The sequence below is a fragment of the Malus sylvestris genome, chromosome 5 (assembly GCF_916048215.2).
Source record: "Malus sylvestris chromosome 5, drMalSylv7.2, whole genome shotgun sequence".
Lineage (NCBI taxonomy): Eukaryota > Viridiplantae > Streptophyta > Magnoliopsida > Rosales > Rosaceae > Malus > Malus sylvestris.
In genome coordinates this window covers 36,502,995-36,527,108 of record NC_062264.1, presented here as the reverse complement: position 1 = coordinate 36,527,108, position 24,114 = coordinate 36,502,995, and the positions used below count along the sequence as shown (strand labels likewise).

Sequence of the window (24,114 nt, the reverse complement as noted above, 5' to 3'; positions counted from 1 at the left end):
TTCACCCTAATGTTTGGGCTACGTCCACACTGATGTTGATATTGTTTCCCTCTGGATGATGAATATACAAGAAGGCTAGAGACAGTGTGCTCTCTAGCCTATTTTATGTGTTTGCCCTCTCTAAGATGTTTTCTCTCTTCCCATGACCTAAACCTTCACCCCCTAATGAGGAGAATGAGGAGTCCTTTTATAGAATAAGGGCTCCTCACTTATTATATATTTGCCCCTTCATTGATTACATAATTACATTTGAGTCCCCCGAGTATTTATACGAGGTCTAAATACGGAGGCCCTAAATATGGTCCAAACATACTTTAACCTCCCCAAATCTTTGATAGAAAATGTTTGATGTAGTGAGAGCTTTAGTGCCTCAATCTCCACGATACTATCTTCAGTGATCATAAGATCATCCACGTAGATGAGGACCACTAACTTTCCATTGGTGTCGATTCTTACAAATAATGAAGAATTAGCATTACTTCGCAGGAATCCAGCCTTATCCAAAACAGAACTGAGTTTGGCATACTAAGCTCTTGGTGATTGTTTCAATCCATATATTGCCTTGTGCAATTTGCAAACCATGTTACCTTTAATACCATCATAGCCTGGTAGAGGCTGCATATACACTTCTTCCTGCAACTCTCCGTGAAGGAAAGCATTCTTCACGTCCATTTGGTAAAGTGACCACCCATGATTGATTGCAACTGAAAGTAAAACCCTGATTGAGTTCATCTTGGCCATCGGTGCAAATGTTTCTTTATAATCTACTCCAAAGGTTTGGGTGAAACCTCGAGCAACAAGTCTAACCTTATGTCTCTCGATAGATCCATCAGCTTTGAATTTTGTCTTGTAGATCCAACGACTTCCAACAGCCTTTTTTCCTGGTGGTAGTTGAACTAGGCTCCAGGTGTGATTCTCTTCCAGTGCACGAAGCTCTTCTGTCATGACTTGGTTCCATTGTGGGAGAAGAGAAGCTTCTTGAAAGCTTCTTGGTTCACAGTGCTTATCAATTTCACTGAGAAATGCAGCATGAGATGTTGAGAACTTACTAAAGCTGATACATTCAATGATAGGATGCCGTGAGGCATATGTAACATAGTTTTGCAACCTAGCTAGAGGTTTTCTGATTCGATGAGGGTTTCTCTTAATCACTTGAGACTCTGTAGTGAACTGAGAATGATCAGAGTAGGGCTCTTCTTCACTCTCACTGGCAGTAATTTGGTCAGTTTGTACCTCTTCACAATCTGGACTCACAGTGACTGATATTTCTTCCAACATCGGATGATTAAAGTTTTGAGGGAGTGGGAACATGTCAACTAAATCCTCTATCTGACTTGTAAAATAGGGACAGTCTTCTTCGAACTTCACATCTCTTGAAACTATGCACTTCTTAGTGACTGGATTGAAGCACTTATATCCCTTTTGGGTGGCCGAGTATCCCATAAACACACACTTGGTTGTTCTAGCATCTAGTTTGTGACGGTTCACGGTTTAGATGTGAACAAAACAAACACAACCAAACACCTTGAGGTGTGTCAAATCTATTTTCCTCCCCTTGAGAACTTCATAGGGAGATTTAAACCCTAGCACATGACTTGGAAGTCGATTGATGAGATAAGTGGCAATAAGGATGGTAAACGACCAAAATTTCATTCGAACATGCATGTGAATCATGAGAGCACGAGTCTTCTCCAAGAGATCTTTATTTTTCCTCTCGGCTACTCCATTTTGTTGAGGAGTCCCTACACAGCTAGTTTGATGTATGATACCCTGAGAACTTATGTATTGAAGCATGTTGTTGGATAGAAATTCAGTGCCATTATCTGACCTTAAAACCTTAATGTTTGATTGAAATTGTGTTTTAACATGCATGTGAAAGTCTTTGAAAATGGTTGGGACTTCACTCTTTGATTTCATAAGATATAGAAAACTTGTTCGAGAGAAATCATCAACAAATAGAACAAAGTACTTAAACCCTTCCATTGATTCAGTTGCAGGTCCCCATACATCGGTGTGTACCATTTCAAAAGGTTTACTTGTCCTAGACATTGAATTACCAAAAGGTAGCCTAGTAAACTTAGAAAATTGACAAGTATCACAAGCAGGATAGGGGTTACAAAAATTTGGAAACAGTTTAGACAAGACAACTTCAGAGTGGCGAGCTAATCTCCTATGCCAAAGTTGCTTTTCATCTATGGACTTCGATTGAGCTTGAAGAGCTTGAGTGAAACAGGCATTCTTGCACAGGTAGTAAAGTCCATTTATGAAGACCCCTTCACCAATCATCTTCATGGTGAGAACATCCTGAAACATCACATTATTTGGTGAGAAAATAGCACGGCAGTTTAGAGTGTTGGTGATCTTTCCAATTGACAAAAGTTGGAAAGGAAAGTTGGTACATAGATGGCAGTGGAAGGTATTTTTTGAGAGAGTAAGTTAAGTTTATTTCTCATTTTCCCAAAACTAAGACATTTTTTTCCATTTGCAACAGACACATGCGAGGGACTTGAATTTTTTTAAAATGATGTAAATTTGTAACTTTGTTTGTCATATGATCTATGGTGCCTGAATCAATTACCCAACAATCAGTTTCAGTACTAGTTAATAGGGTAGTAGTGAAGGCTTTGAGTATACCTTATGCTTCTCCCTTTGGAACTTTCTCATTTCTAGCAAGACGACAAATTGTCCCAACATAGCAGTGTGACTACCCTCTTCATTGCCTTGACCATGTGAGCCTCTTTTGTGTCCCTTACTTTTTAGGTAAGCTGCAAATTCATTGATCAATGACAATAGATTGGCAGTGAACTCCATGGATCTTTGTGAAATAGTAGGAGGGTGAGCATTAGCAAGTTGTGCCTTGAAATGAGGTTGAAATTGCTGTGAGGACCTTGGTATCATCTTTCCATCTTTGCTGAACTTAGGCTTAAGTTCAGGATGAAGTTCCCAACACTTGTCTTCCACATGACCAACACCATTGCAATATTTGCATTTTAGATGTGTGTTTCTTCCCTTGTATACCTTGGCATCTGAATTCTTGTAATTTGATGCATATGCCCGAGTCTCAGTCAATCTGGGGCTGTGATTAGCATTCATAACCTTCTTCCTTGCTTCTTCTCATTGGATAGTTACACAAACATTATTGAAGGTAGGTAGGTCTTGACTCATCAAGATGTGACTCCTTAGGTCCTCGTACTCAGAGCTCAAACTCCCTAATAGTTGATAAATTTTGTCTTCCTCAGCTTGTTTTAAGAGAATGGTAGGATCTGTGGTATGTGAGAAATATACATCCAACTCATTCCACATGGCTTTGAGACTCCCAAGGTGTTGAACAAATGTTTTCCCTTCTTGTTGAGCGCTGGCAATGTCCTTCTTTAATTGGAAGACCCGCGCATAGTTGTTTTGATTTCCATACATATCCTGCAAAGCTTTCCAAAGATCATGTGTAGAATTATAGTAGCTAAAAATTTCAGCAACATGTTTCTCCATGGTGTTGAGTAGCAAGGACATGACAAGTTGATCTTTGCAGAGCCATGTATCGTATGTAGAGGAAGAACGGTCTGGAGCTTCCACGCTTCCATTTACAAACCCTAACTTCCCTTTGCCTCCAAGAGCTAGTGAAACAGCTTGGGACCAAGAAAGATAATTGAACTCGTTTAAGAGAACTGAACATAAATGTTGATTGATGTTAACCTCAACGTTTGAGAAGTTTGGAGAGAGACTATGCTGGGTTTCCTCATCATGGTTCACAGAACTTTCTTCAGCCATGACTTAGACTTTGAAAGAAAAAATTTGCAGCAGCAAGAATGGTAGAGACAAGTTACAAAAGAACCTGTTCTGATACCATCTAGAAATTATGGCTTTAATCTGTAATGTATTTCATGAGTTTAATGTACAAGGGGTCCAGATATATATGAGAAGAAAGAGGGGGAATAAAGAGAGATAAGATGGCTGCCTGCTGCAAGTAGCCAACAGAAAAGAGAAAAAAAAGAGACTGCTACAATCAGCCGACAAGGACTGAAAAGGAAGACAAATTAGACAAGCTAGCCTAATCTACGCTTTACAAAAACTTGCACCAATCAATCACCTCCCTTAAATCAAGGAAAGAAGACTAATTACTAATTACAAATAGTGCCTAGAGCTATCCCTAGAGAACATGGTAGCTGACTCTAGAGGCCAAAATACACTTCAACACTTCAACAGTCAGTATCAGACTCGGGTTCATCACAGGCTTTTGGGGTGTTTGTGGCACATTACTTGTAAAGAAGTCATGGAGGTATGCCTATTTTCGTTTCCTTGATGATATCAAAGATAAAATAGCATTAGCAATTACATTGAAAGTGGCTCGGTTGCAAAGGAACTTTAGATTCGAAAGAAAAAAGTTTATTCTTGCTGAAAATCAAACACTTCAGATATTTACTGAACTCAAATAGTACTAATACCATGCGTGATGCTTTCTATCGATCTTATAATGTATAATAAGCTACTCTATGACAGGATGTGTTCTGATTTCTTCTACTGATGAATATCATACTTTTAAGCACTTCAGTTGTTTGCTGTGATTACGATTTAACTTCAATTGATTGATAGACGCTTGAAATTCAAATTCGATACGGATGAAAATTGGTGATAGAAAAAGTTAAACAGTTCCATACTCATAACCCAAAACTTGTGAAGTGCAGCACAAGACTCAAGTCCGGATACTGCTGTACATGCACATCTTAATCATAACACTTGCCGTTCTCACCAGTTTGCCCGTAAGTTTTTTATTTATTTAATTTATTCTACCATGTATTGTTAAGATTTTAAGATTGTCAAGCCTGATCAGAACCCTGCATGACCATGGATACCAAAATTGTATGTCCATTCATGCATACGTTCTGGCTTGCCCAGAGATTGTTTGAGTAAACTTTTGTAAGGCCTTGGAACCAATAGTTATTAATTATGTAAATATTGACCTCAAATTCAACATTTTCCCTGTGAAATTACCTCAGATGGCTAGCTGTAGGCTTGTTTGCTGCTAAGAGCATGAAGGTCTATTTGATCAATGCCCTGCTCTTTCTTCCGCTCCATAAGCACCAAAAGATACACAAAGGTACCATCAATAGAACCCGAGTGTAACCAAGGCTGCTCCAAACGGAGAATAGACAACACAAGACCCGTGCATATATAACAATGCTTTTAGCCACACCAGATCCATGCAAATATATATAGCACTCCATAAACCATTCCTTGCATTATCCATCTGATGGAAAAGCCTTCCTATCAATGTTAGTCGGCCATAATATTGTAAATTTTTGCAGCCTAATAGATTCCCCAAGAGAGACAAGTTTTGTCTCATATTCTCCCTGTTAAAGCAATCCCATTATGTGCAGCCTAAACGCTGTTAATTGAGCTTACTTTGAGAATGATCTGGTTGAGGTTGCTCACAGATTTGAGGCCAAAATTCATCCACGATGAGCTTGGGCTAAGCCTAGCTCAGTTGTTATTAGCCTGCCCCAACTTTTACTTTGATGAATGCATCAAGCTGAACATGGGGTGAGGTCTTTCTCTATGGTCTTAGTATGACCAAACCAGTTCAAGACTTATGTTTAGTTCTGCTTGTCCCGTGATAGGGTGTGGGATGCTTTAGTATTGCTGTCATGTTCATTCAGTTTAGTCCCTCTAAGTTTGTACAAATCAGGAGCGAATTAATGCTGATTGCTGACATAGTCAATTCAATTGAACCACTTAAATTGTGACTGTTTGGGTGGATATTTAATATTAGGCTCAATGCAATTAAAGTCCAGGTGTGCAAAATTCTTTTTGAGATTGGGCTGGAAGAGGCGGCAGCCCAGGTTGGATTTAAAAATTATTTTTTGGCAACTAATAGGCAGCAAGCCTATGATGAAAGTGACAAGGGACTGAGGACATCAAAAAGTACTTTTCTATGATATGGATAGGTAAATAACAAAAACAGATGATGTCTCACTGCGCTTTGTAAGCCATCACCAAAAGGAAAAGTTTGGACACTAATAAGTCCATAAAAGGAGCATGGGATGCGAGCAAAAAGACGCTCTCAACACACTCAGCTTAGAACTCAACAACAAAACCAGATAGCTTTAGTTTGTTCACCCCTTACCTTTTTTTTAGTTGCAAGTCCACCATAGAAAACCTTCTTTTGTCAGTTTCTAGAAGCTATGCTACCATTCCCTTTGTTGCAGTATTGAATCTCTTCAGTAAACCTTGTTTATATTTCATTTTCCAAGACTTTTGTCTCTGTAAAATACAAGGAGAAGTGGCTACAAACGCCCCAACCCTGATATCCCCACATACCAGGGTAGACACATGCTGGCCGACAGCCAAGGGTGACGAAGCCATTTAAACATGCATACAACTAAAAGATATGTAGTTAGAACTATTATACCTAAGCTGTAGAGTCTTGACGCCAGGATCATGTACCTTGATCCTAACTCCTGAGGGGGCGCAAAAACCGAAAAGGTGAGTGGACCATAATTTATAATAATACTAATGATATGAAAACATTTTATTTCTGAACATACTAACCCCCTGCTTTGAAAACACATATATAATACTACGTATAGGTTTTATGAAAAACCCTAGCATGCAATGAAAAATGTTTATAAAACATGTTCGAGTAAAACCATGCTAAAAAATGTTGAAAACACCACCCGAAGGCAAATCCGTAAATCTCCTTAATACTGTACTCTCTAGGGGTATCAGCCGAAGGCAATACCTGTTCATCACCCGAAGGTGAAGCTGAAATACCTGTCCATCACCCGAAGGTGAAGCTGAGATACTTGTCCATCACCTGAAGGTGAAGCTGGGGGTATGTCATAAATCATATCTCACTCATCCATCATCTGTGTCCTATGGCCATAGACATCTATACCCGTGGTGTGTGGATGTGCCGTATGATAACCCACTAGATAAGTACTAAAACATATCTCAAAATCTCATATAAAATCTGGAGCTTAAAAGCTCAAAGCCTCATCTTGTAATTCCATGGGAATTCATACTCGTAAATCCGCATTGTAAATCTTATCCAAAATCCATAGAAATCAATATATTCAAAATCCATAGAAATCCATATATTCAAAATCCAAAATTCGTTTAATTCATAAAACGTAATTTCGATAATTCATAAATACAGAAATCTGTAACGCATAATCTAAAACGTACTCCCAATCATGAAATATGAAATGCATGCTAGGCTAATATTTTATAAAAATATATAAGTTAAGAAGGGGTCCACTCACTGATTTTATTGTCGGAGAACTGCTCGAACTAGTGAGGATGACGTCACTACCCGCCAAAGCGCCTAAACACAATTAGGGACCTTTAGTAAAACTTTACTAAAACATTATAATTTAGGAAAATGGATGGCGGATTCGGATTCGAATTCGGAACGTCGAAAAACCTAAGGAGGGACCTCTGGTTTTTCCTTCACACGCAGCCACGCATGGCAGCCGGCCGTCCCGACTTGCCGGAAAATCGAACAACTCCAAAAATTCCCAAATTTTACAGGAATGAAGATCTCAATGAGTGGAGCAAGTTTTATACCTGTGACTAAGGCCAATTTGGCCGGAAAAAGCTCTAATTTGTCTTGAAACCGCTGAAAACCCTAAAAAGAGTGGCATTCCAATTCAACTTCTCCGACGCTCCGCCATCTCCAAGGTTGTTTGGGGTTTGTTCCTGAGCTTAAGAAGATTCTAATGGTGGTGGTTATCGATGGTGAGTGTTGTCGAAACGACGAATCGTTGTTGGGGTGTCCGTCGCACCTACCGATGCGGTTCTTCACGAAACTAGGGTCAAACCCAGGCGGGTTTGGATGGGAAAGGAAGAAAAGAGGCCGGGGTGATGAATGGTGATGGTGGATGGTCACGTTTCATTGGAAAAATGACTGAAATCGTGACGGAACTGTGCAGGAAATCGGTTCGAAGTCGAGTCATGAACCGGGTCAAAGGAATCCGATGTTTCACTCCTTTCTCATTTCCCCTCCTTGCTTTCTCTTCTCATTGGTTTATTATCTTCTCCTATTTCCTGATTGGGCAACGCCCACCTTCATTTCTCTCCTTATCTTTCCATCACAGCCACACAGGTGGCTTCCCAGATTTTGCTCTAGCAATCTAGAGCCTTCCAGAAAATGATCAATTAACCATTTTGTCCTCGACTTCGTTCGTTAATAACGCATTCCTTATAACTCCAGATTGCGTTCCGTTTATGCCCACGCGTTAGTAGCAACGATTACTATGAGGATACGCCAAGAAATTAGATCTTACGTGACACGACAAGACGGTCAAATAAAGCCAACGCATTTGCCTCGAAAGATATTTTCGTAATTTTCACATTTTAAAATTATAAAAACTGAAATATTTAGGGATGGGTCGTTACAAAGAAGACGAACCTTGCCCGTCAATGTTGTAATCTTGCCTGAATCTCCTTTATTTGTATTTATATAAAGTAGATCTGTTGTTTATGCATCTTTAATTAGATCCTATGTCATTTTCAATTACTTTCGTTCAAGTTTTATCTATGACTAATCCTGCCAAACTAATCCATCTTGTTTCCTTGCTTTTAGTCCAAACTGATAAATAAATGAATAGCTTGAATGGCCTTGAACTCCTTTATAAACGAACATATAGTATTATAAATAAAAGTCCTTGATCAAAAGGCAAGAAAAGAACTTAATACAGACTTAACCCATCTGTGAACAATCCTTATGAGTCAAGGAGTCTAAGTGACTTATGGCGCCAGTAAACAATTAATTTAATAACCAAGAAGATAGTATGTTGAACAAAGATAACAAAGCACGCTCAAACCTATATTAGTTTTGATTGTGAGCCTTAAGGCCTAATAAAGGCCCTACAAAGGCACCATTTAAACTAATGATAAACATATATTGCAGAAAACCAAGCATCAACAAAAATAAAAAACTTTGCCCGACAGGCAAGACAAGGGGAGTTATGCAAGGGACAATCAAGCCCAAACAAGTACATAAACAATGATACAAGTCGTGGGATTTTGTTAGTCATCAAGCAGTTTTTGCTAAAATTATACATACATATATATATATATATATATTTTTTTTTTTTGGGTTCCTTCTTTTAAATTGTCTTATGATTGGGCTCCTCATTTCATGCTTCACACAATTAACATTGGCTACTGTAAAGTGGGTTTTGCCTTTGGGGTATGGCTGTAGTCTCAAATTGAACTCCTTTATGTCAAAATTCATGGTACTGGAATCTCGGATTTCATACCCAAGGACTGATTCTTGAAGGTATCTTCCCAAGCTCAGTACTTGGGTTTATCTTACAACCAAATCCATGGAAAACTTCCAATCCAATTAAAATTCCCAAATACATTGCTTTTGGATTTGAGTCATAACCAATTTCATGGGCCATTACCACTTTGGTCAGGCGACAATGTTGTTTGATTTAAGCTCCAAACCACTGCATTTTCCGGGCCAATCCTAAATGGGAATCACTCTATCTTGCAGAAAATCATTTGAACAATACTATTCCGCCTTTCATTTTTAACATGAAACATCCAAATTTATATCATATAGATTTGCACTATAATTAATTTGACTGTTTAATCCCACTTTTATTTGCCAATGTCACCATCTTAAATCTTGAAGGCATTTCATTTTCGGAGCAAATTCCTTGGAACATTGACCGATTGATGCCCACATTACAAGGATTGTATCTTTCTAATAATCAGTTGAAATGATTGTATCCATTTTATATTCTTCTCCTTCTAGGAGGCAATATGTAAGATACAACTTGTAATACAAGTAATATTAAAGGAATTATAATCAAACTAGGAAACATAATATATTTCTAATCTAATTGGGCTCACGCCAAGACTCCCCCTCAAGTTGATGCATAAATATCTCCTAAGCCCAAATTGTCAAGTGAGTCCTGAAATCTTCGTGCATATTTGCATGTGTTAGAATATCTGTTAACTGTTCTTCTGTCTTCACAAACGGAATGTCAACCAGCCTAACATCAAACTTCTCCTTTATAAAGTGTTTATCCAACTTAGCATGTTTGGTCCTATCATGCTACACCAGATTGTTAGCTATCTCTCGAGCTACTTGATTATTGCTGTACAACAACATGGATCCTTTGGGTTTAAAGCTTATCTCAGTAAGAAGTATCCTAAGCCACAGAAGTTCACAAATACCATTTGCCATCCCTTTGTATTTAGCTTCTGCTGATGATCTGTCCATGACATTTTGTTTCTTACTCTTCAAAGTCACCAGATTACTAGCTATGAACATAAATAACCTGATGTAGACCTCCTATCAGTAATGTTCCCAGCCCAATCTGCATCAGTATATCCTACCACCTTCATATGTCCATGCTTTATGTACATTAGGCCTTTTCCCGGAGCTTCCTTTAAATGACTCAGAATCCACATTACAGCTGCCTTGTGATCCTCACTCGGTGCATGCATAAACTAACTCACCACTCTCACTACATAAGCAGTATTTGCTGGTTTGCACGCCAGTATACTTATCTTAGATAACAAGTCTAACAAATACTTATGTTGTGACAAGTAAATCTCTTCTCGAGATCTAGCAACTTCAATACCTAGGAAGTATTTAAGTCTCCCTAGATCTTTATCTCAAACTCGGAGGCTAAGTATGGCTAAGTATCTTTCTAGCAACTTCAATTTCCTCTGTATCATCACATGTGACAATTATATCATCTACATATATAATAAGCAAAGTTACTTTACCATCATTGCGTTTAATGAACAATGTATGATCTGAGCTGTCCTGTCGATAGCCATACTTCTTTATTGCCAAGGTGAACCACCTGAACCAAGTTATGGGTGATTGTTTCAGACCATACAGTGCATTTTGACCATACAATGCATTTCAAAGTCTACACACTTTCCTATTAGAGTTCGCAACGCCATATCTTGGTGGAAAATCCATGTACATCTCTTCATCTAAATCTCCTTGCAGAAATGCATTTTTTACATCAAATTGTTTGAAAGACCAGTTGAAGTTAGCAGCAAGAGACAATAAAACTCTAATGGTATTCGTTTTTGCAACGAGAGTGAATGTTTCTTGATAATCAACCCTAAAAGTCTGGGTAAACCCTTTGGTCACTAACCTTGCCTTGTACCTATCAATTTTTCCAATTTGCCTTATGTTTGATAGTGAATACCCACTTACAACCCATTGATTTCTTTCCATTGGGAAGTGAAACCACATTCCATGTTTATTCTTTTGTAATGCTTCCATCTTAATTTGCATCGCCTCTGTCCATTTTGGATCTTTCAACTCTTCTTCCACTATGATGGGTATTTTAATAGTATCCATCTGCTGAACAAATGCACATTATTTCGGCAAAAGTCGATGAGTGAAGACATAGTTTGCAATGGAGTACTGCACCTTCACCTCTGAAGAATACCCGTCTAGTCATTTTCTTCGATTTTGTCGAGGAGGTAACATATAAGATGATTTAGTAATATTTGAATGAGTACTTACCTTAGGAATATCCATTTGTTCATGGCCATGTACTGAAGGAGTATAAAGGGAGTTGTCGCGTTTAGATTCTACTCTGCTGGTGTTATTATGTATTTGTGGAAGCCCACCACTTGGGGCCTGCATTACTCACTCGCACCTCATTGTTCAACAAACTAGACCCACTTGGGCCATCAAAAATCTGCTCCTGATTAACCCACACCTCTTGATTATTTAAGCAGTCATGAGGCCCACTTGCAGCACAAGGACCTGTGCTTTGGTCAATAGCGCCTTGGTTAATAGCCGGCCCAATTCCACTTGGGCAGCACTGATCAATTTTTGCATGAGCTAAATTTAGGATGTCACGCCTAATTGGCCCACTTGGGCTGTTAAGCCCACTTGGGCTGTTAAGCCCACTTGCGCCTTCACTCATCTCAACGACACCGAACCCACCATAATCATCAATTAAGATTGTCTCCCCTTAAGGAGTATGGTGAGGAGGAAAAAGGAATTCATCTTCAGAGAATGTGACATCCATAATGATGTATGTATGAAGTGTGGATGGATGATAACATCGATAACCTTTTTGTTGAGGACTAAAACCAAGGAATACACATCGCACCGCACATGGATCAAGTTTGCTTCATTGATTTTTGTGAAGATGGACATAGGCCACATAACCAAAAACTCGGGGTTCTAGATTAAGGGTGGAGGGGTGCAAAGCATGATTGGCATGCACAACCAAAGAGGTTCTAAAAGAGAGGACACACGATGACATTCGGTTCATGAGATAAATAGTATAGGTGACTGCATCAACCCAGTATGTCTTGGGTGTACATCTACCAATAAGAAGGGCATGTGTAATCTTAAGTATGTGCCGATTTTTCCTTTCGACGACTCCATTTTGTTGTGGGGGTCTGAGGGCACGTAGTTTCATGGAGAATGCCTTTTCCGTAAAAAAAACTAAGAAGGTTCTTGATTAAGATACTCACAACCGTTGTATGATCAAAGCACTTTAATAGGGAGTAAATATTAAGTATAGACCATATGATAAAATTTTTTGAAGATACAACCCACATCGCTTTTATTTTTCATAAGGTACAACTAAGTCATTCTGGTGCAGTCATAAACAAATGTTACAAACCAACGCATACCATACTGAGTGGTAACCGGAGATTGCCCCCACACATCAGAATAAATTAGCTCAAAAGGAATTATTCTTCTACTCATACTCGAGGGATAAGAAGCTTGATGACTTTTGGCTAATGTGCAAATGTAACATCCCACATCGACCAATGGAGAGGGGATGATGTGCCTTATATGTACATACCCACCTCCATATAGCATGAGGCCTTTTGGAAGCTCACTAGCTTCGGATTTTGTAGGAACTTCGAAGTTAAGCGAGAAAAGGGCCAAAGCATTCCCAGAATGGATGACCCACTAGGAAGTTCTGCTTGCATGAGTTCTTAAAAACAAAACCGTGAGGGCGTGGTTGGGGCCCAAAGTGGACAATATCGTGCTACGGCGGAGTCGAGCTCGGGATGTGGTGGGAGCTCAGGCCGAGATGTGACAGCAAACATTACATTTTAACAAAGAATCTGAAATATTACCAAATAATGATGGAAGTAATTTTCACAAATAATCGAAGGAAGCGCGACCAAGACGATGATGCCACAATTGAATGGTTTTCAACTTTCCATTATCACAACCTTGAACTTGATGCACACGACCCTATGCAACATCATCAACATAGTACAACCCCTCCTCTTAATACCACGCCCAATGATCGCCTGAGTTCAGATATCTTGAAGTAAACAAAAAGACTAAAACATTTAGACAACACAATCTAATTGCTCAGTGACTTGTCCCACATATAACAAATGGCTAGAGAGTGTGAGAACAAGTAAGTAGTTGTGTAAGGAGAGAGTAGAAGTGAGTGAAATTAAAGCAGCCTGTAACCGGGGCAACAACCCTATTAGCTGTAACAATGCTATCCCATGGTGGTGGTGTTGTAGAATTCAAGAGAGTATGATCATAAGTCATATGATCAGTGACTCTAGAGTCAATAATCCAACCTGTATCAGGATCAATAGACGCAATTAAAACAATGTATGTGTTACCTAGATCATCGGATTGCTCTTAAGAACCAATCAAATTCAATAGTGAGAGTTGTGAGCCCAAATTGTTTGGGTGTGGGTTCCATTCCTCGTTAATTTTTGCTGGTGAAGTAGGCCTATGCCCAATCTGCCAACATCCGCGCCTGGTCCAGCATCTGTGAATGTACTCTTGGCACGCTGACCTATTTCACCTTGGGCTTTAGACCCAGCCAGCCCATCCCGCTGGCATGGAGATTTGCAAGGCTTGCAAGAAACATGTTCAACCATGGAAGCTTTGTTTAAATGTTCCATGGCTTTGTTTATTTATTTTTTTCTGGATTACACGTGAAGGTTTTTTGCTTCGAAACCTTGAAATTTGGTGGTTGATTTATGGATTAGGATTGAAGGAAGGTTTCTTGCTTCGAAACCTGGGCTTGAATATGGTTGCTGGTTGCAGATGGCTATTAGGCAGCCAACAATTAAATCCCAAGTCGGTAGTGAATGAGTCTGAGGGTTTAGAGGAAGAGATAGGCCGAAACCTGCTCTAATACAAAGATAAAATTTGTGTTTGGGGTTTTAAATCTCCATTCTATATTCTTCTCCTTCTAGGAGGCAATATATAAGATACAACTTGCAATACAAGTAATATTAAGGGAACTATAATTAAACTAGGAACATGATATATTCCTAATCTAATTGGGCTCAGGCCAACATTCCACCCCATTTGCAACTTGCAAAACTTGTCAATCCTTTCTCGGAGAAATAATCAGTTATTTGGAGAATTTATGCAAGAATGGAGTGTGTGGCCCCTAATGTTGATTGTTGATGTTGGATACAACAATCTCTCAGGTAACATCCCTTATTCAAGGGGTGTCCCAAGCTCACTTCTTGTATTAAAGATGAACAATAACAATCTTGGGAGCACAATTCCTTATTCCATATGGCGAAACTACACTTCTTTGAGAAGTATTGATCTTGGAGGCAACAGATTTATCGGAACATGACATTATTGATATCCGGAAAGTGAAGAAGTTAGATTTTCTCTTGCCGGGAAAAAAGTCTACCCTAAGAATCCTACTCTTGGAGTTGCGGGCTTTGTTAGGTTTTGAACTTACACATATCATGATAAGGATACCTAAACGTGGGTTTAAACCAATTAGGAGTCATGGCCATGTCAATAACTGATCTCCTAGAATTAAGGGATATGGGACGTGATAAGGATGCCTGCATTGCTCCACGTCAAAGGAAACTGATGGCTACAGTTCATAGCAGTTGCTATCCAATCATCATGATAGATGGAAGTTGGAGAAGTTCAGTTCAATATAATAAAGGATTCCCTGCTCACAAAGAACACGTTCTGTAATCAGGGTTCTATCACCATTGGAACATAAGGTCTTGAGTGAGTAGAAGAGTTCTTATGCGTTACCAGTAAACACAGCCTGCACCAGATCTTTTAGTTGGTGTTGCTGCTGTCTTTGTTGCTGGACAGATGGGTTCTCAGCATACCATGAAGCAAAGGTTGACACCAGAAAGCGGAATTTAATTGGATATGCTCTCTTTTTCCTCGCTATCTTGATGCTTATAATTGTGTATGTAGCCACATCTGCGGGCGGAGGAGTTGGACCTTATATCGGTATATGCGCATGTGTTGCTGCATTTGGGGTTGCAGATGCCTATGTTCAAAGTGGAATGGTCGGGGATCTGTCGTTGATGCGTCCTGAATTCATCCAGTCCTTCTTTGCTGACTTGGCTGCATCAGGCGCTCTAACCTCCGGCTTGAGGCTGATGACAAAAGCTGCCTTTGAGTAGTCTCATGGTGGTCTTCGCAAGGGGACGATGTTGTTTGTGATCCTTGTTGAAGACTAACCATTTATAGTTCCTACATTTGGTATCAGAGCATGGTTAGTCTACTTGGATTCAAACCTAATTATCTTAACATTTAGACCTATATCATTTACTGGAAATATTTGTTGTACGGGGAAGAAAATTGCCTCAACCTAGCCCCTAATGTTAGCATCGGTGATTGTTGCCTTGGTTCATGACAACATCTAATTCCCTACTTCATGGCTGCCTTGGTTAATGATAGTTTCATTTATTATTTTGAGGCATTTATTTATGACTATTTTGATTTCTTGGTTCATGGTTGCCTCGATATCTTGTTGCCTAATTCCTAATTGCAAGTTCCTGTAATGTTTCTTGATTGTTTATATATGCAAGAACAAGTAAAAGGATGATTAGATCACCAAACTTGTGAAACTCAATCTCTGCTTAGAGAACCTGCATGTGGCGTTCATCTTGGTTGAAAAGACACTGAATTAGGCAAATTCTACAAAGAAGGGAAATTTTGAGTGGTTTATTTTTGTGCTATGTTGCATGCTCGTAAATTTTTCTCTCCATAAGCATGCGTTTTTTATTTCACTTTTCTTCCTTGATCTCCTTGGGTGCATGCAAATAAAGTTGAAAATAAACTATTTTCATGCATCGGTTGATGGTGTGTAAATGAACATTGCGAGACGATGGTGTGTAAATGAACATTGCGAGAATGTATAGTAAAATTATACTGCAGTGTGTGTGCTATCTGCTGCTGTATTCTTCTGGTAAAGTTTCCTCGTTAAACAACAGATTGAGTGCATGCTCTGGGACATGACTAATCAAATGATGTTTTTCATTAGTTTATTAGTATGATTATATCCCATTTATTTAAAAATGGAAGATGAAGTGGCTTTATGATCTGCATATGCAATGTGTTTGGCTGCAGTGAGAATGCAGTTTTCATCTATTTCTGTTGTGATCAATATAATGATCTGTATATTGTTGGAAGTATATCACTTTGAGTTTTATCTTTTCTGCTACTATACTAACAGTTTGGTTTGCAGTAAATGTCAAGAACATTGTTCGATTACAGTAAAGGAAGAATGTTTGTGGTTTAAAACTCAAGAAATGTTCACATTCTTTTCCAAAGAAGGGGATGTATAAATTATTGGTAGTTTTAATCAGTGTATGGCATCATGTAGATCAGGCTATATTCTTGTCCAAAGACTTGTAATAATTGCATGATAAGATCCTTGAATGATGGCTATACAGTAAAGGTCAATGGCAGTTTATATCTCTTGCCCAAAGGTGTGATATAAACATGCATTTAACAATCACTAATGATTGTTTCAAGTTTTCCATGTCTTCTTAAGATAGTCCTTACAGTTTTCCAGATGATTTCAACTGGCGTATCAGGATAGATTTAAGGACTGGGAATCTTCACGATTTGAGATTGTGCCGCTGCTGTGTTATGCGGGCAGAAGCAGATGCTGAGGTATCATTCTAATGCCTTCATTCTTTCCCATGTATGCTGTCAGAAGCATTCCCATGTGGTTACTGTTAAAGTGTAACCTTCAGACTTCTTTCCCATGTTTGTTACACAAATCTTTCCCATGCGTGATGTCAGAAGACAGCAGATGGTGCTACTGCATGTGTGCTGCCATATACTTGATATAGTTGCATGAAAATATCCTATAATGGTGGGTGTACAATAAAGAATGAATGATTGCTTATAGTTTTAACTAAAGGTATGTTATAAGCATGCATCTCAACGATTTTTCCATGTCTTCTTCAGTGAATACCTCGGCTATGAACTTGTGATAAGAAATCCTAATGCTTTATGCATGTATAAAATTCGTATGATGATTGCTACAATTTTTTTCTATAGCATGATTAATTGTTCTAATGCCATATGTTGCTGCCAAAGTTTTATTCACAGCAGGAAAAGGAATATATGGTTTGGAGATTAAAACATTGTAAGCATAGTGCTTTTATCTTTCTAGAATTGGTAGTCATGCAAACGATGATCGATATCTGATTGAAATCTGGAATATGATTGAAATCAGTTTCTTGATATCTAAGTATGTATTGGCAATAGCCATTGGTGTAGATTGTAGCTTAGTAACTTTAGGTTGAACCTGATACATGTGAAAATAATCTATAATTAGATTTTACTTGTGTAGAAAATTGGTTTTTCATTTGACGTTTGGATGATTTCTACAATCAAATTGAAATGCTAAAGTTTTATGTAGGTTTTCAACACTAATAATCTCTATACTTGAACAAATGTTTGAATAAATCTTCATCAAAGTGGGAATTATTAGAAAATTTTGTTCAAGGGATTCTTAATTGAATTTTATGAGTGACAGTTCATTGCATAAGACCAATCTTTCAAAAGAAAGAAATAGTGAATGGCTTGAACTGTGATATAGTGTGTAGTATTTTATAAAAGTTTTAAGTCAACTTTGATCCCTTGTCCAAAGACATGATTTGAGTTGTAACTTGAAATTTTTGTGAAATAGCTATGCAAATAAGGATGCATGATTAAGATTGCATAACTGATATTTTATGTCTCTTGCCCAAAGGTGTTACATAAATTGCATGTCATGGTTATTCACTCAATGACTAGTTTATCTGCATAAGGCAGAATTGAGGCTTGGTTGGAAGCATTAGGCAAACTCATTGGAGTTTGATAAAGGATCGAATATGATTGTATCATATTTGATGTTGTTTCATATATATATGCAGTGTTTGAAATGATGAATTACTAATCAAACTGAGGTTTAATGAGCTGGTTATTGTAAAAGGCTTATCATTGGAGCCAAACAAAGGCTTGACAATGATGTTTGGTTTGATCAGTGGGAGTGTAAATAATAGACATGTTAAATATGTCTGTTTGCTCTGTTAATATCATGCATGAGTAGTTTTGGGGGATGTGATTTCAGAGTGTTAGTACAAATTATGAAGTACTAATTTTCTGGGGTTCAACTTTTGAAGCTATTCATGGTAGATATGAGTTGTTGTATGGTTGACATGACTTAAGTGATCACATAAGGGATTGGTTTAATACGTTGGACAAGGAACATGATAAGTGGAAGTTCAAAAGTGGGAGAATGTTAGGTTTTGAACTTACACATATCATGATAAGGATACCTAAACGTGGGTTTAAACCAATTAGGAGTCATGGCCATGTCAATAACTGATCTCCTAAAATTAAGGGATATGGGACGTGATAAGGATGCCTGCATTGCTCCACGTCAAAGGAAACTGATGGCTGCAGTTCATAGCAGTTGCTATCCAATCATCATGATAGATGGAAGTTGGAGAAGTTCAGTTCAATATAATAAAGGATTCCCTGCTCACAAAGAACACGTTCTGTAATCAGGGTTCTATCACCATTGGAACATAAGGTCTTGAGTGAGTAGAAGAGTTCTTATGCGTTACCAGTAAACACAACCTGCACCAGATCTTTCAGTTGGTGTTGCTGCTGTCTTTGTTGCTGGACAGATGGGTTCTCAGCATACCATGAAGCAAAGGTTGACACCAGAAAGCGGAATTTAATTGGATATGCTCTCTTTTTCCTCGCTATCTTGATGCTTATAATTGTGTATGTAGCCACATCTGCGGGCGGAGGAGTTGGACCTTATATCGGTATATGCGCATGTGTTGCTGCATTTGGGGTTGCAGATGCCTATGTTCAAAGTGGAATGGTCGGGGATCTGTCGTTGATGCGTCCTGAATTCATCCAGTCCTTCTTTGCTGACTTGGCTGCATCAGGCGCTCTAACCTCCGGCTTGAGGCTGATGATAAAAGCTGCCTTTGAGTAGTCTCATGGTGGTCTTCGCAAGGGGACGATGTTGTTTGTGATCCTTGTTGAAGACTAACCATTTATAGTTCCTACAGGCTTAGGATCAAATGTGCCCAGATTGTTTTTCCTACTGCAATCCAACTTTTTAAGAGGACAGATCTTAAATCAGTTGTGCAACCTTGCTTTGCCAGACCTTAGTAATAACAGCTTCTCGGGGCCTATTCCCAAGTGATTGAAGAAGATGGCTTCTTTGGTGAATGGTTTTTCCAATGTCACTTACTATGAAAGCTATATTGAACAAATCAAATTGACGTCGAAAGGAAACTCGTATATAACAAAACTTTGTTCTTGGTGAAAAGCCTAGATCTTTCTTCAAATAATTTAGAAGGTGAAATCCCTGAAGAAATAATCAGCCTCGTTGGATTGGGTACCTTGAACTTGTCAAGAAACAACTAATTAAGGCAAAACATTCCTTCTAAGATTAGAAACCTCCATTTACGAGGGCAACCTTTTATTGTGTGGAGTTCCTTTTCCAACTAAGTGCCAAGGAGACGAGAATTTTACTATAGATGCGAAAGACAACAACAAAGATGGAAATGATAAGTTATGGCTCTATGTCAGCATGGTAGGTGGCTTCATCGTAGTCTTTTGGGGCATTTGTTGTACATTGCTCTTGAAGAAGTCACGGAGGGTATGCTTATTTTCAATTGTTCAATGAAATTAAAGATAAGGTAATGCTAGCAATTGCAGTGAAAGTGGCAACTACCAAGTTCTTGAGATTAAAATACTATCGACAAGCTAAGTGCCAATTACCAGATTCCTATACTACGGGTTTACCCATGACTATCATGTATGTGTATTGTACTTGCAGGCTACTAAATGAAATCATGTTTCTTTTTTCCCATATTTTCTTGAATTTTTCAATTCGAATACAAGTTCTCACATAGAAAGCAAACAACATGACTATTGGTGATATTTTGGAAGAAGACTTTGTAATTTTGTTAAAATAAATAAATAAATTTAATATTGGAACGATGCCTTTGAACCATGAACATTTAGTTTGAAAGTTGGAAGTAGAAATATGTGGAAAACGGCATACGAAAGAAGAGAAAATTCAAAGAATATAGTGATCAAATTCAAAGAAGAGAAAATTCAACAGAAACATAGTGGAAAATGCACGCACACACAAATTTTGCTGCTGTTTTTGTTTTTTCAAAACGCCCCGTCCCAATCAAAGACTAAAACGGGTTGAAGACTTTGGAAATTTGAAATATAGGAGGCATGATCTCAATTATAAATTCAATTATTGTGCTGAGAAGCTATCTCCACCAAAGCAAAGAGAAATTTGCATAATAATGGTTAGCATTGCAACTTACTTATTCAACCCTTCTTATCACCTCAAACTCGCTCACTATTTGCTCCTCTTGTTTTTGGCCTCTTCATATCTACACACTAGTGTGAACTCATGCCTCGATGAAGAGAGACGTGCGCTTCTCGCCTTCAAAGAAGATGTTATTGATCCTTCCGGGAGGCTTTCTTCATGGGTTGGACTTGACTGCTGTCAATGGAAGGGAATTTCATGCAACAACGGCACGGGTCGTGTTGAAATGATGAATCTCCAGAATGCGTATATGTATACGCTTTCTGCTTTTGATGGAGAGCGGGACGAGATGGAGTACTCTTCTTTGGGTGGTAAGATAAATCCTTCTTTACTTAGCTTGAAACATTTGAATCACCTAGACCTAAGCCGGAATGATTTTCGAGGGATTTCCATTCCCGAATTCTTTGGTCAGATTAAAAGTTTGAGGTTTCTCAATCTCTCATCTGCTTCATTTGGAGGAGAGATTCCACCTCATCTTGGTAATTTGTCAAACTTGAACTATCTTGACCTCAGCGAAGAATCTGACAACTCTTTGCTTGAACTCCCTTCCGAAAACTTGAATTGGCTTTCTCGTCTCTCTTCCCTAAAGTACCTCAATCTCAAAGGACTGGACCTCAGTGACATCAGGGTAAGTTGGCTAAATGTTGTCAACATGCTACCTTTCCTAGTAGAGTTGCACTTGTCATCATGCCAAATTCAAAGACTTCCACCACTTTCACCAGCAAATTTTAGCCTTGCATCACTTTTGATCCTTGATGTTTCATACAACGATTTGAAGTTTCCGTTTCCTGAATGGTTTTTCAATCTGACTAACCTCAGAAAACTTGATTTAAGCGGAAATTCTTTGAGTGGTCCCTTGCCAAGTGAATTTGAAAGCTTCAAATCACTTGAACACCTTGACTTATCTTTCAATAGCCTCGAGAGTCAAATTCCGAAACTTGTTGGGAGTTTATGCAATCTAAAGATCTTAAATCTTGCACGGAACCAATTTGATGGGGGGATTCAAGAGCTTTTGGGTGGTTTATCAAGTTGTCCCAATAGTGTTTTAGAGTCACTAGATTTGTCTTCTAATATGTTGCAAAGCCAATTGCCTGCCTCTTTAGGGATGCTACACAATTTGAAGTTTCTTACCCTCTACGATAATAATATGAATGGGTCCATTCCTGAAAGTTTAGGGCAACTCTCTCAACTAGTTCACCTCGATCTATCGTTCAACCCTTGGGAAGGCTTTTTAACTGAAGCCCATTTCATAAACCTCCCAAGATTGAAATACTTTGCATTAGGCAGAGTCGATCCAAACCCAACTCTACCTATTCCCCTCACTTTTAAAGTGTCTTATGACTGGGTTCCTCCTTTCATGCTTCACAAAATTAACATTGGCTATTGTAAAGTAGGTCCTGCATTTGGGGTATGGCTTCAGTCTCAAACTGAACTCCTTTTTGTCAAACTTCGTGGTACTGAAATCTCGGATTCCATACCTGAGGACTGGTTCTTGAAGATATCTTCCCAAGCTCAGTACTTGGATTTATCTCACAACCAAATCCATGGAAAACTTCCACTCCAATTGAAATTCCCAAATGCACTGATTTTGGATTTGAGAGATAACCAACTTCGTGGGCCATTACCACTTTGGTCAGGCGACAATGTGGTTAAATTTAAGCTGGAAACCAATTCCTTTTCAGGGCCAATCCCATTGAATTTGGACCAAAAGTTTCCCAAATTGGAATCACTCACTCTTGCAGAAAATCATTTTAACGGTACCATTCCACCCTCCATTGGCAACATGAAAAACTTGATACTCCTTTCTCTGAGAAGCAATCAGTTATCTGGAGAATTCCCACGAGAATTGAGTTTGTTGCCTGACTTAATGATTTTAGATGCTGCATACAACAATCTCTCAGGAAAGCTTCCTAGTTCAATGGGTGCCTCGGTTTTTCTTTTGTCGTTGAAGATGAACAGCAATAATCTCGAAGGTGAAATTCCTCTTTCCTTGGAAAATTGCATTTCTTTGAGGCACATTGATCTTGGGGACAATAAATTTACTGGGAAAGTACCTTCATGGATAGGATTGAATGTGCCGTTTGTGTCAATCCTAAGACTGAGGTCGAATTTTCTAAGTGGTCATATCCCACAACAGTTGTGCAATCTCAAGAACCTCCACATCTTAGACCTTGCTCTCAACAGCTTTTCAGGGACTATTCCCAAGTGCTTGAATAATCTCACTGCTATGAAAGTTGCTGCTTATTACAGTACTGCTTATGATGTATATCTGGTGTACCATCAACAAACAACAGTGATGAAAGGAAGAGAACTCCAGTATAACACATCTCTTATGTATGTAAAAAGCATTGATCTTTCAGCGAACAGCCTTGCAGGTGAAATCCCTGAAGAACTAAGCAGCCTCGTTCTGCTGCACAACTTGAACTTGTCGATGAATCAATTAAGCGGAGGCATCCCCTTGGAGATTGGAAATTTGGTGCAGCTAGAAAATCTTGATCTCTCACTCAACCAACTTTCGGGACAGATTCCTCAAAGTCTTTCATCCTTGACATTCTTGTCTTACATGAATGTATCGTATAACAACTTGAGTGGCAGAATTCCTTCGGGCAACCAGCTCCAAACACTGATCGATTCATCCATTTACGAGGGCAACCCGTTACTTTGCGGGTTTCCTCTTTCTACTGCGTGCTCAGAAGATGGGAATCCTACTGCCAAGGATCCAAAAGACAATGACAATGAAGATGGACATGAGGAGTTGTGGTTCTTTATTAGCTTGGTACTCGGCTTTATCGTAGGCTTTTGGGGCGTTTGTGGCACATTGGTTCTGAAGAAGTCATGGAGGCATGCTTATTTTCGATGGTTTGATGCCATCAAGGATAAGATACGTTTGAAAGTACTTGGTCATTTTCAAAGGAACTTTTGATTATAGCATAAAATAGAAGTAGTTTTTTAAATCAAAGTACTTGAGTAATATGAATGTAATAAGTTAAAAAAAAAAGTATGTATAATAAGTTACCATTATGTTTTAATAGTACGTCGAGTTTCTTGTACGTAATAAGTTACCAGTAAATTCTGAATTGACTATATATTGAGGAGTTCATATTATACCATATATTTTATCCTATTCTTAATTATAGTTTATTGGTTATTTTGGTAGAATTTTGATATTTTGTTATATATTTTCAATGTAGGACATGTGACTTCCTCTAGAGCAAAAAGTGATCAAACGGATGAATTTTGGAGTGATTCTAATTGGAGGATGTTCGTGATTCTTTCAAGATGATTGTGTCAAAGTTGCAGATTTTTCTACCAAGCCAATTGACCGTGGCGATGAAATAAAAGCCCAGTGCGTAGCTTTCCCAGATTGACGTTTCTGGACGTTTTGGGTATTTTGGAGGTCAAGATGACATATTTTGAAAAAGATTCCCGCCGAGGATTTGTAGGGGACGTCTCCAGATTTCAAAAGAGACCTTTTTGGAACAAATCGGAGTTGATTTGGTTGGTCAAAAGTCTGATTTTCTGAGAAGTCAGAATTTCA

The 24,114-nt window shown here is 38.6% G+C and overlaps 1 protein-coding gene and 1 long non-coding RNA gene across 2 annotated transcripts; both read left to right on the top strand.

The window, feature by feature from the left end:
• Positions 1-14,668: 14,668 nt before the first annotated feature.
• On the top strand, positions 14,669-19,297 carry LOC126621594 (uncharacterized). Its single transcript, XR_007623104.1, has 3 exons — positions 14,669-15,093; positions 15,173-18,923; positions 19,003-19,297. It is a non-coding gene; the product is annotated as an uncharacterized LOC126621594 (long non-coding RNA).
• Positions 19,298-20,516: 1,219 nt separating this feature from the next.
• On the top strand, positions 20,517-23,664 carry LOC126621587 (receptor-like protein EIX2). The gene has a single exon (XM_050290126.1). It carries the CDS (start codon positions 20,551-20,553, stop codon positions 23,497-23,499), a length of 2,949 nt encoding a protein of 982 aa, XP_050146083.1. The 5' UTR covers positions 20,517-20,550; the 3' UTR covers positions 23,500-23,664.
• The last annotated feature ends 450 nt before the right edge of the window (positions 23,665-24,114 follow it).

What these genes read in the sequence shown, in the direction of transcription:
- LOC126621587 (XM_050290126.1), top strand. Translation starts at nt 20,551, where the DNA reads ATGGTTAGCATTGCAACTTACTTATTCAACCCTTCTTATCACCTCAAA.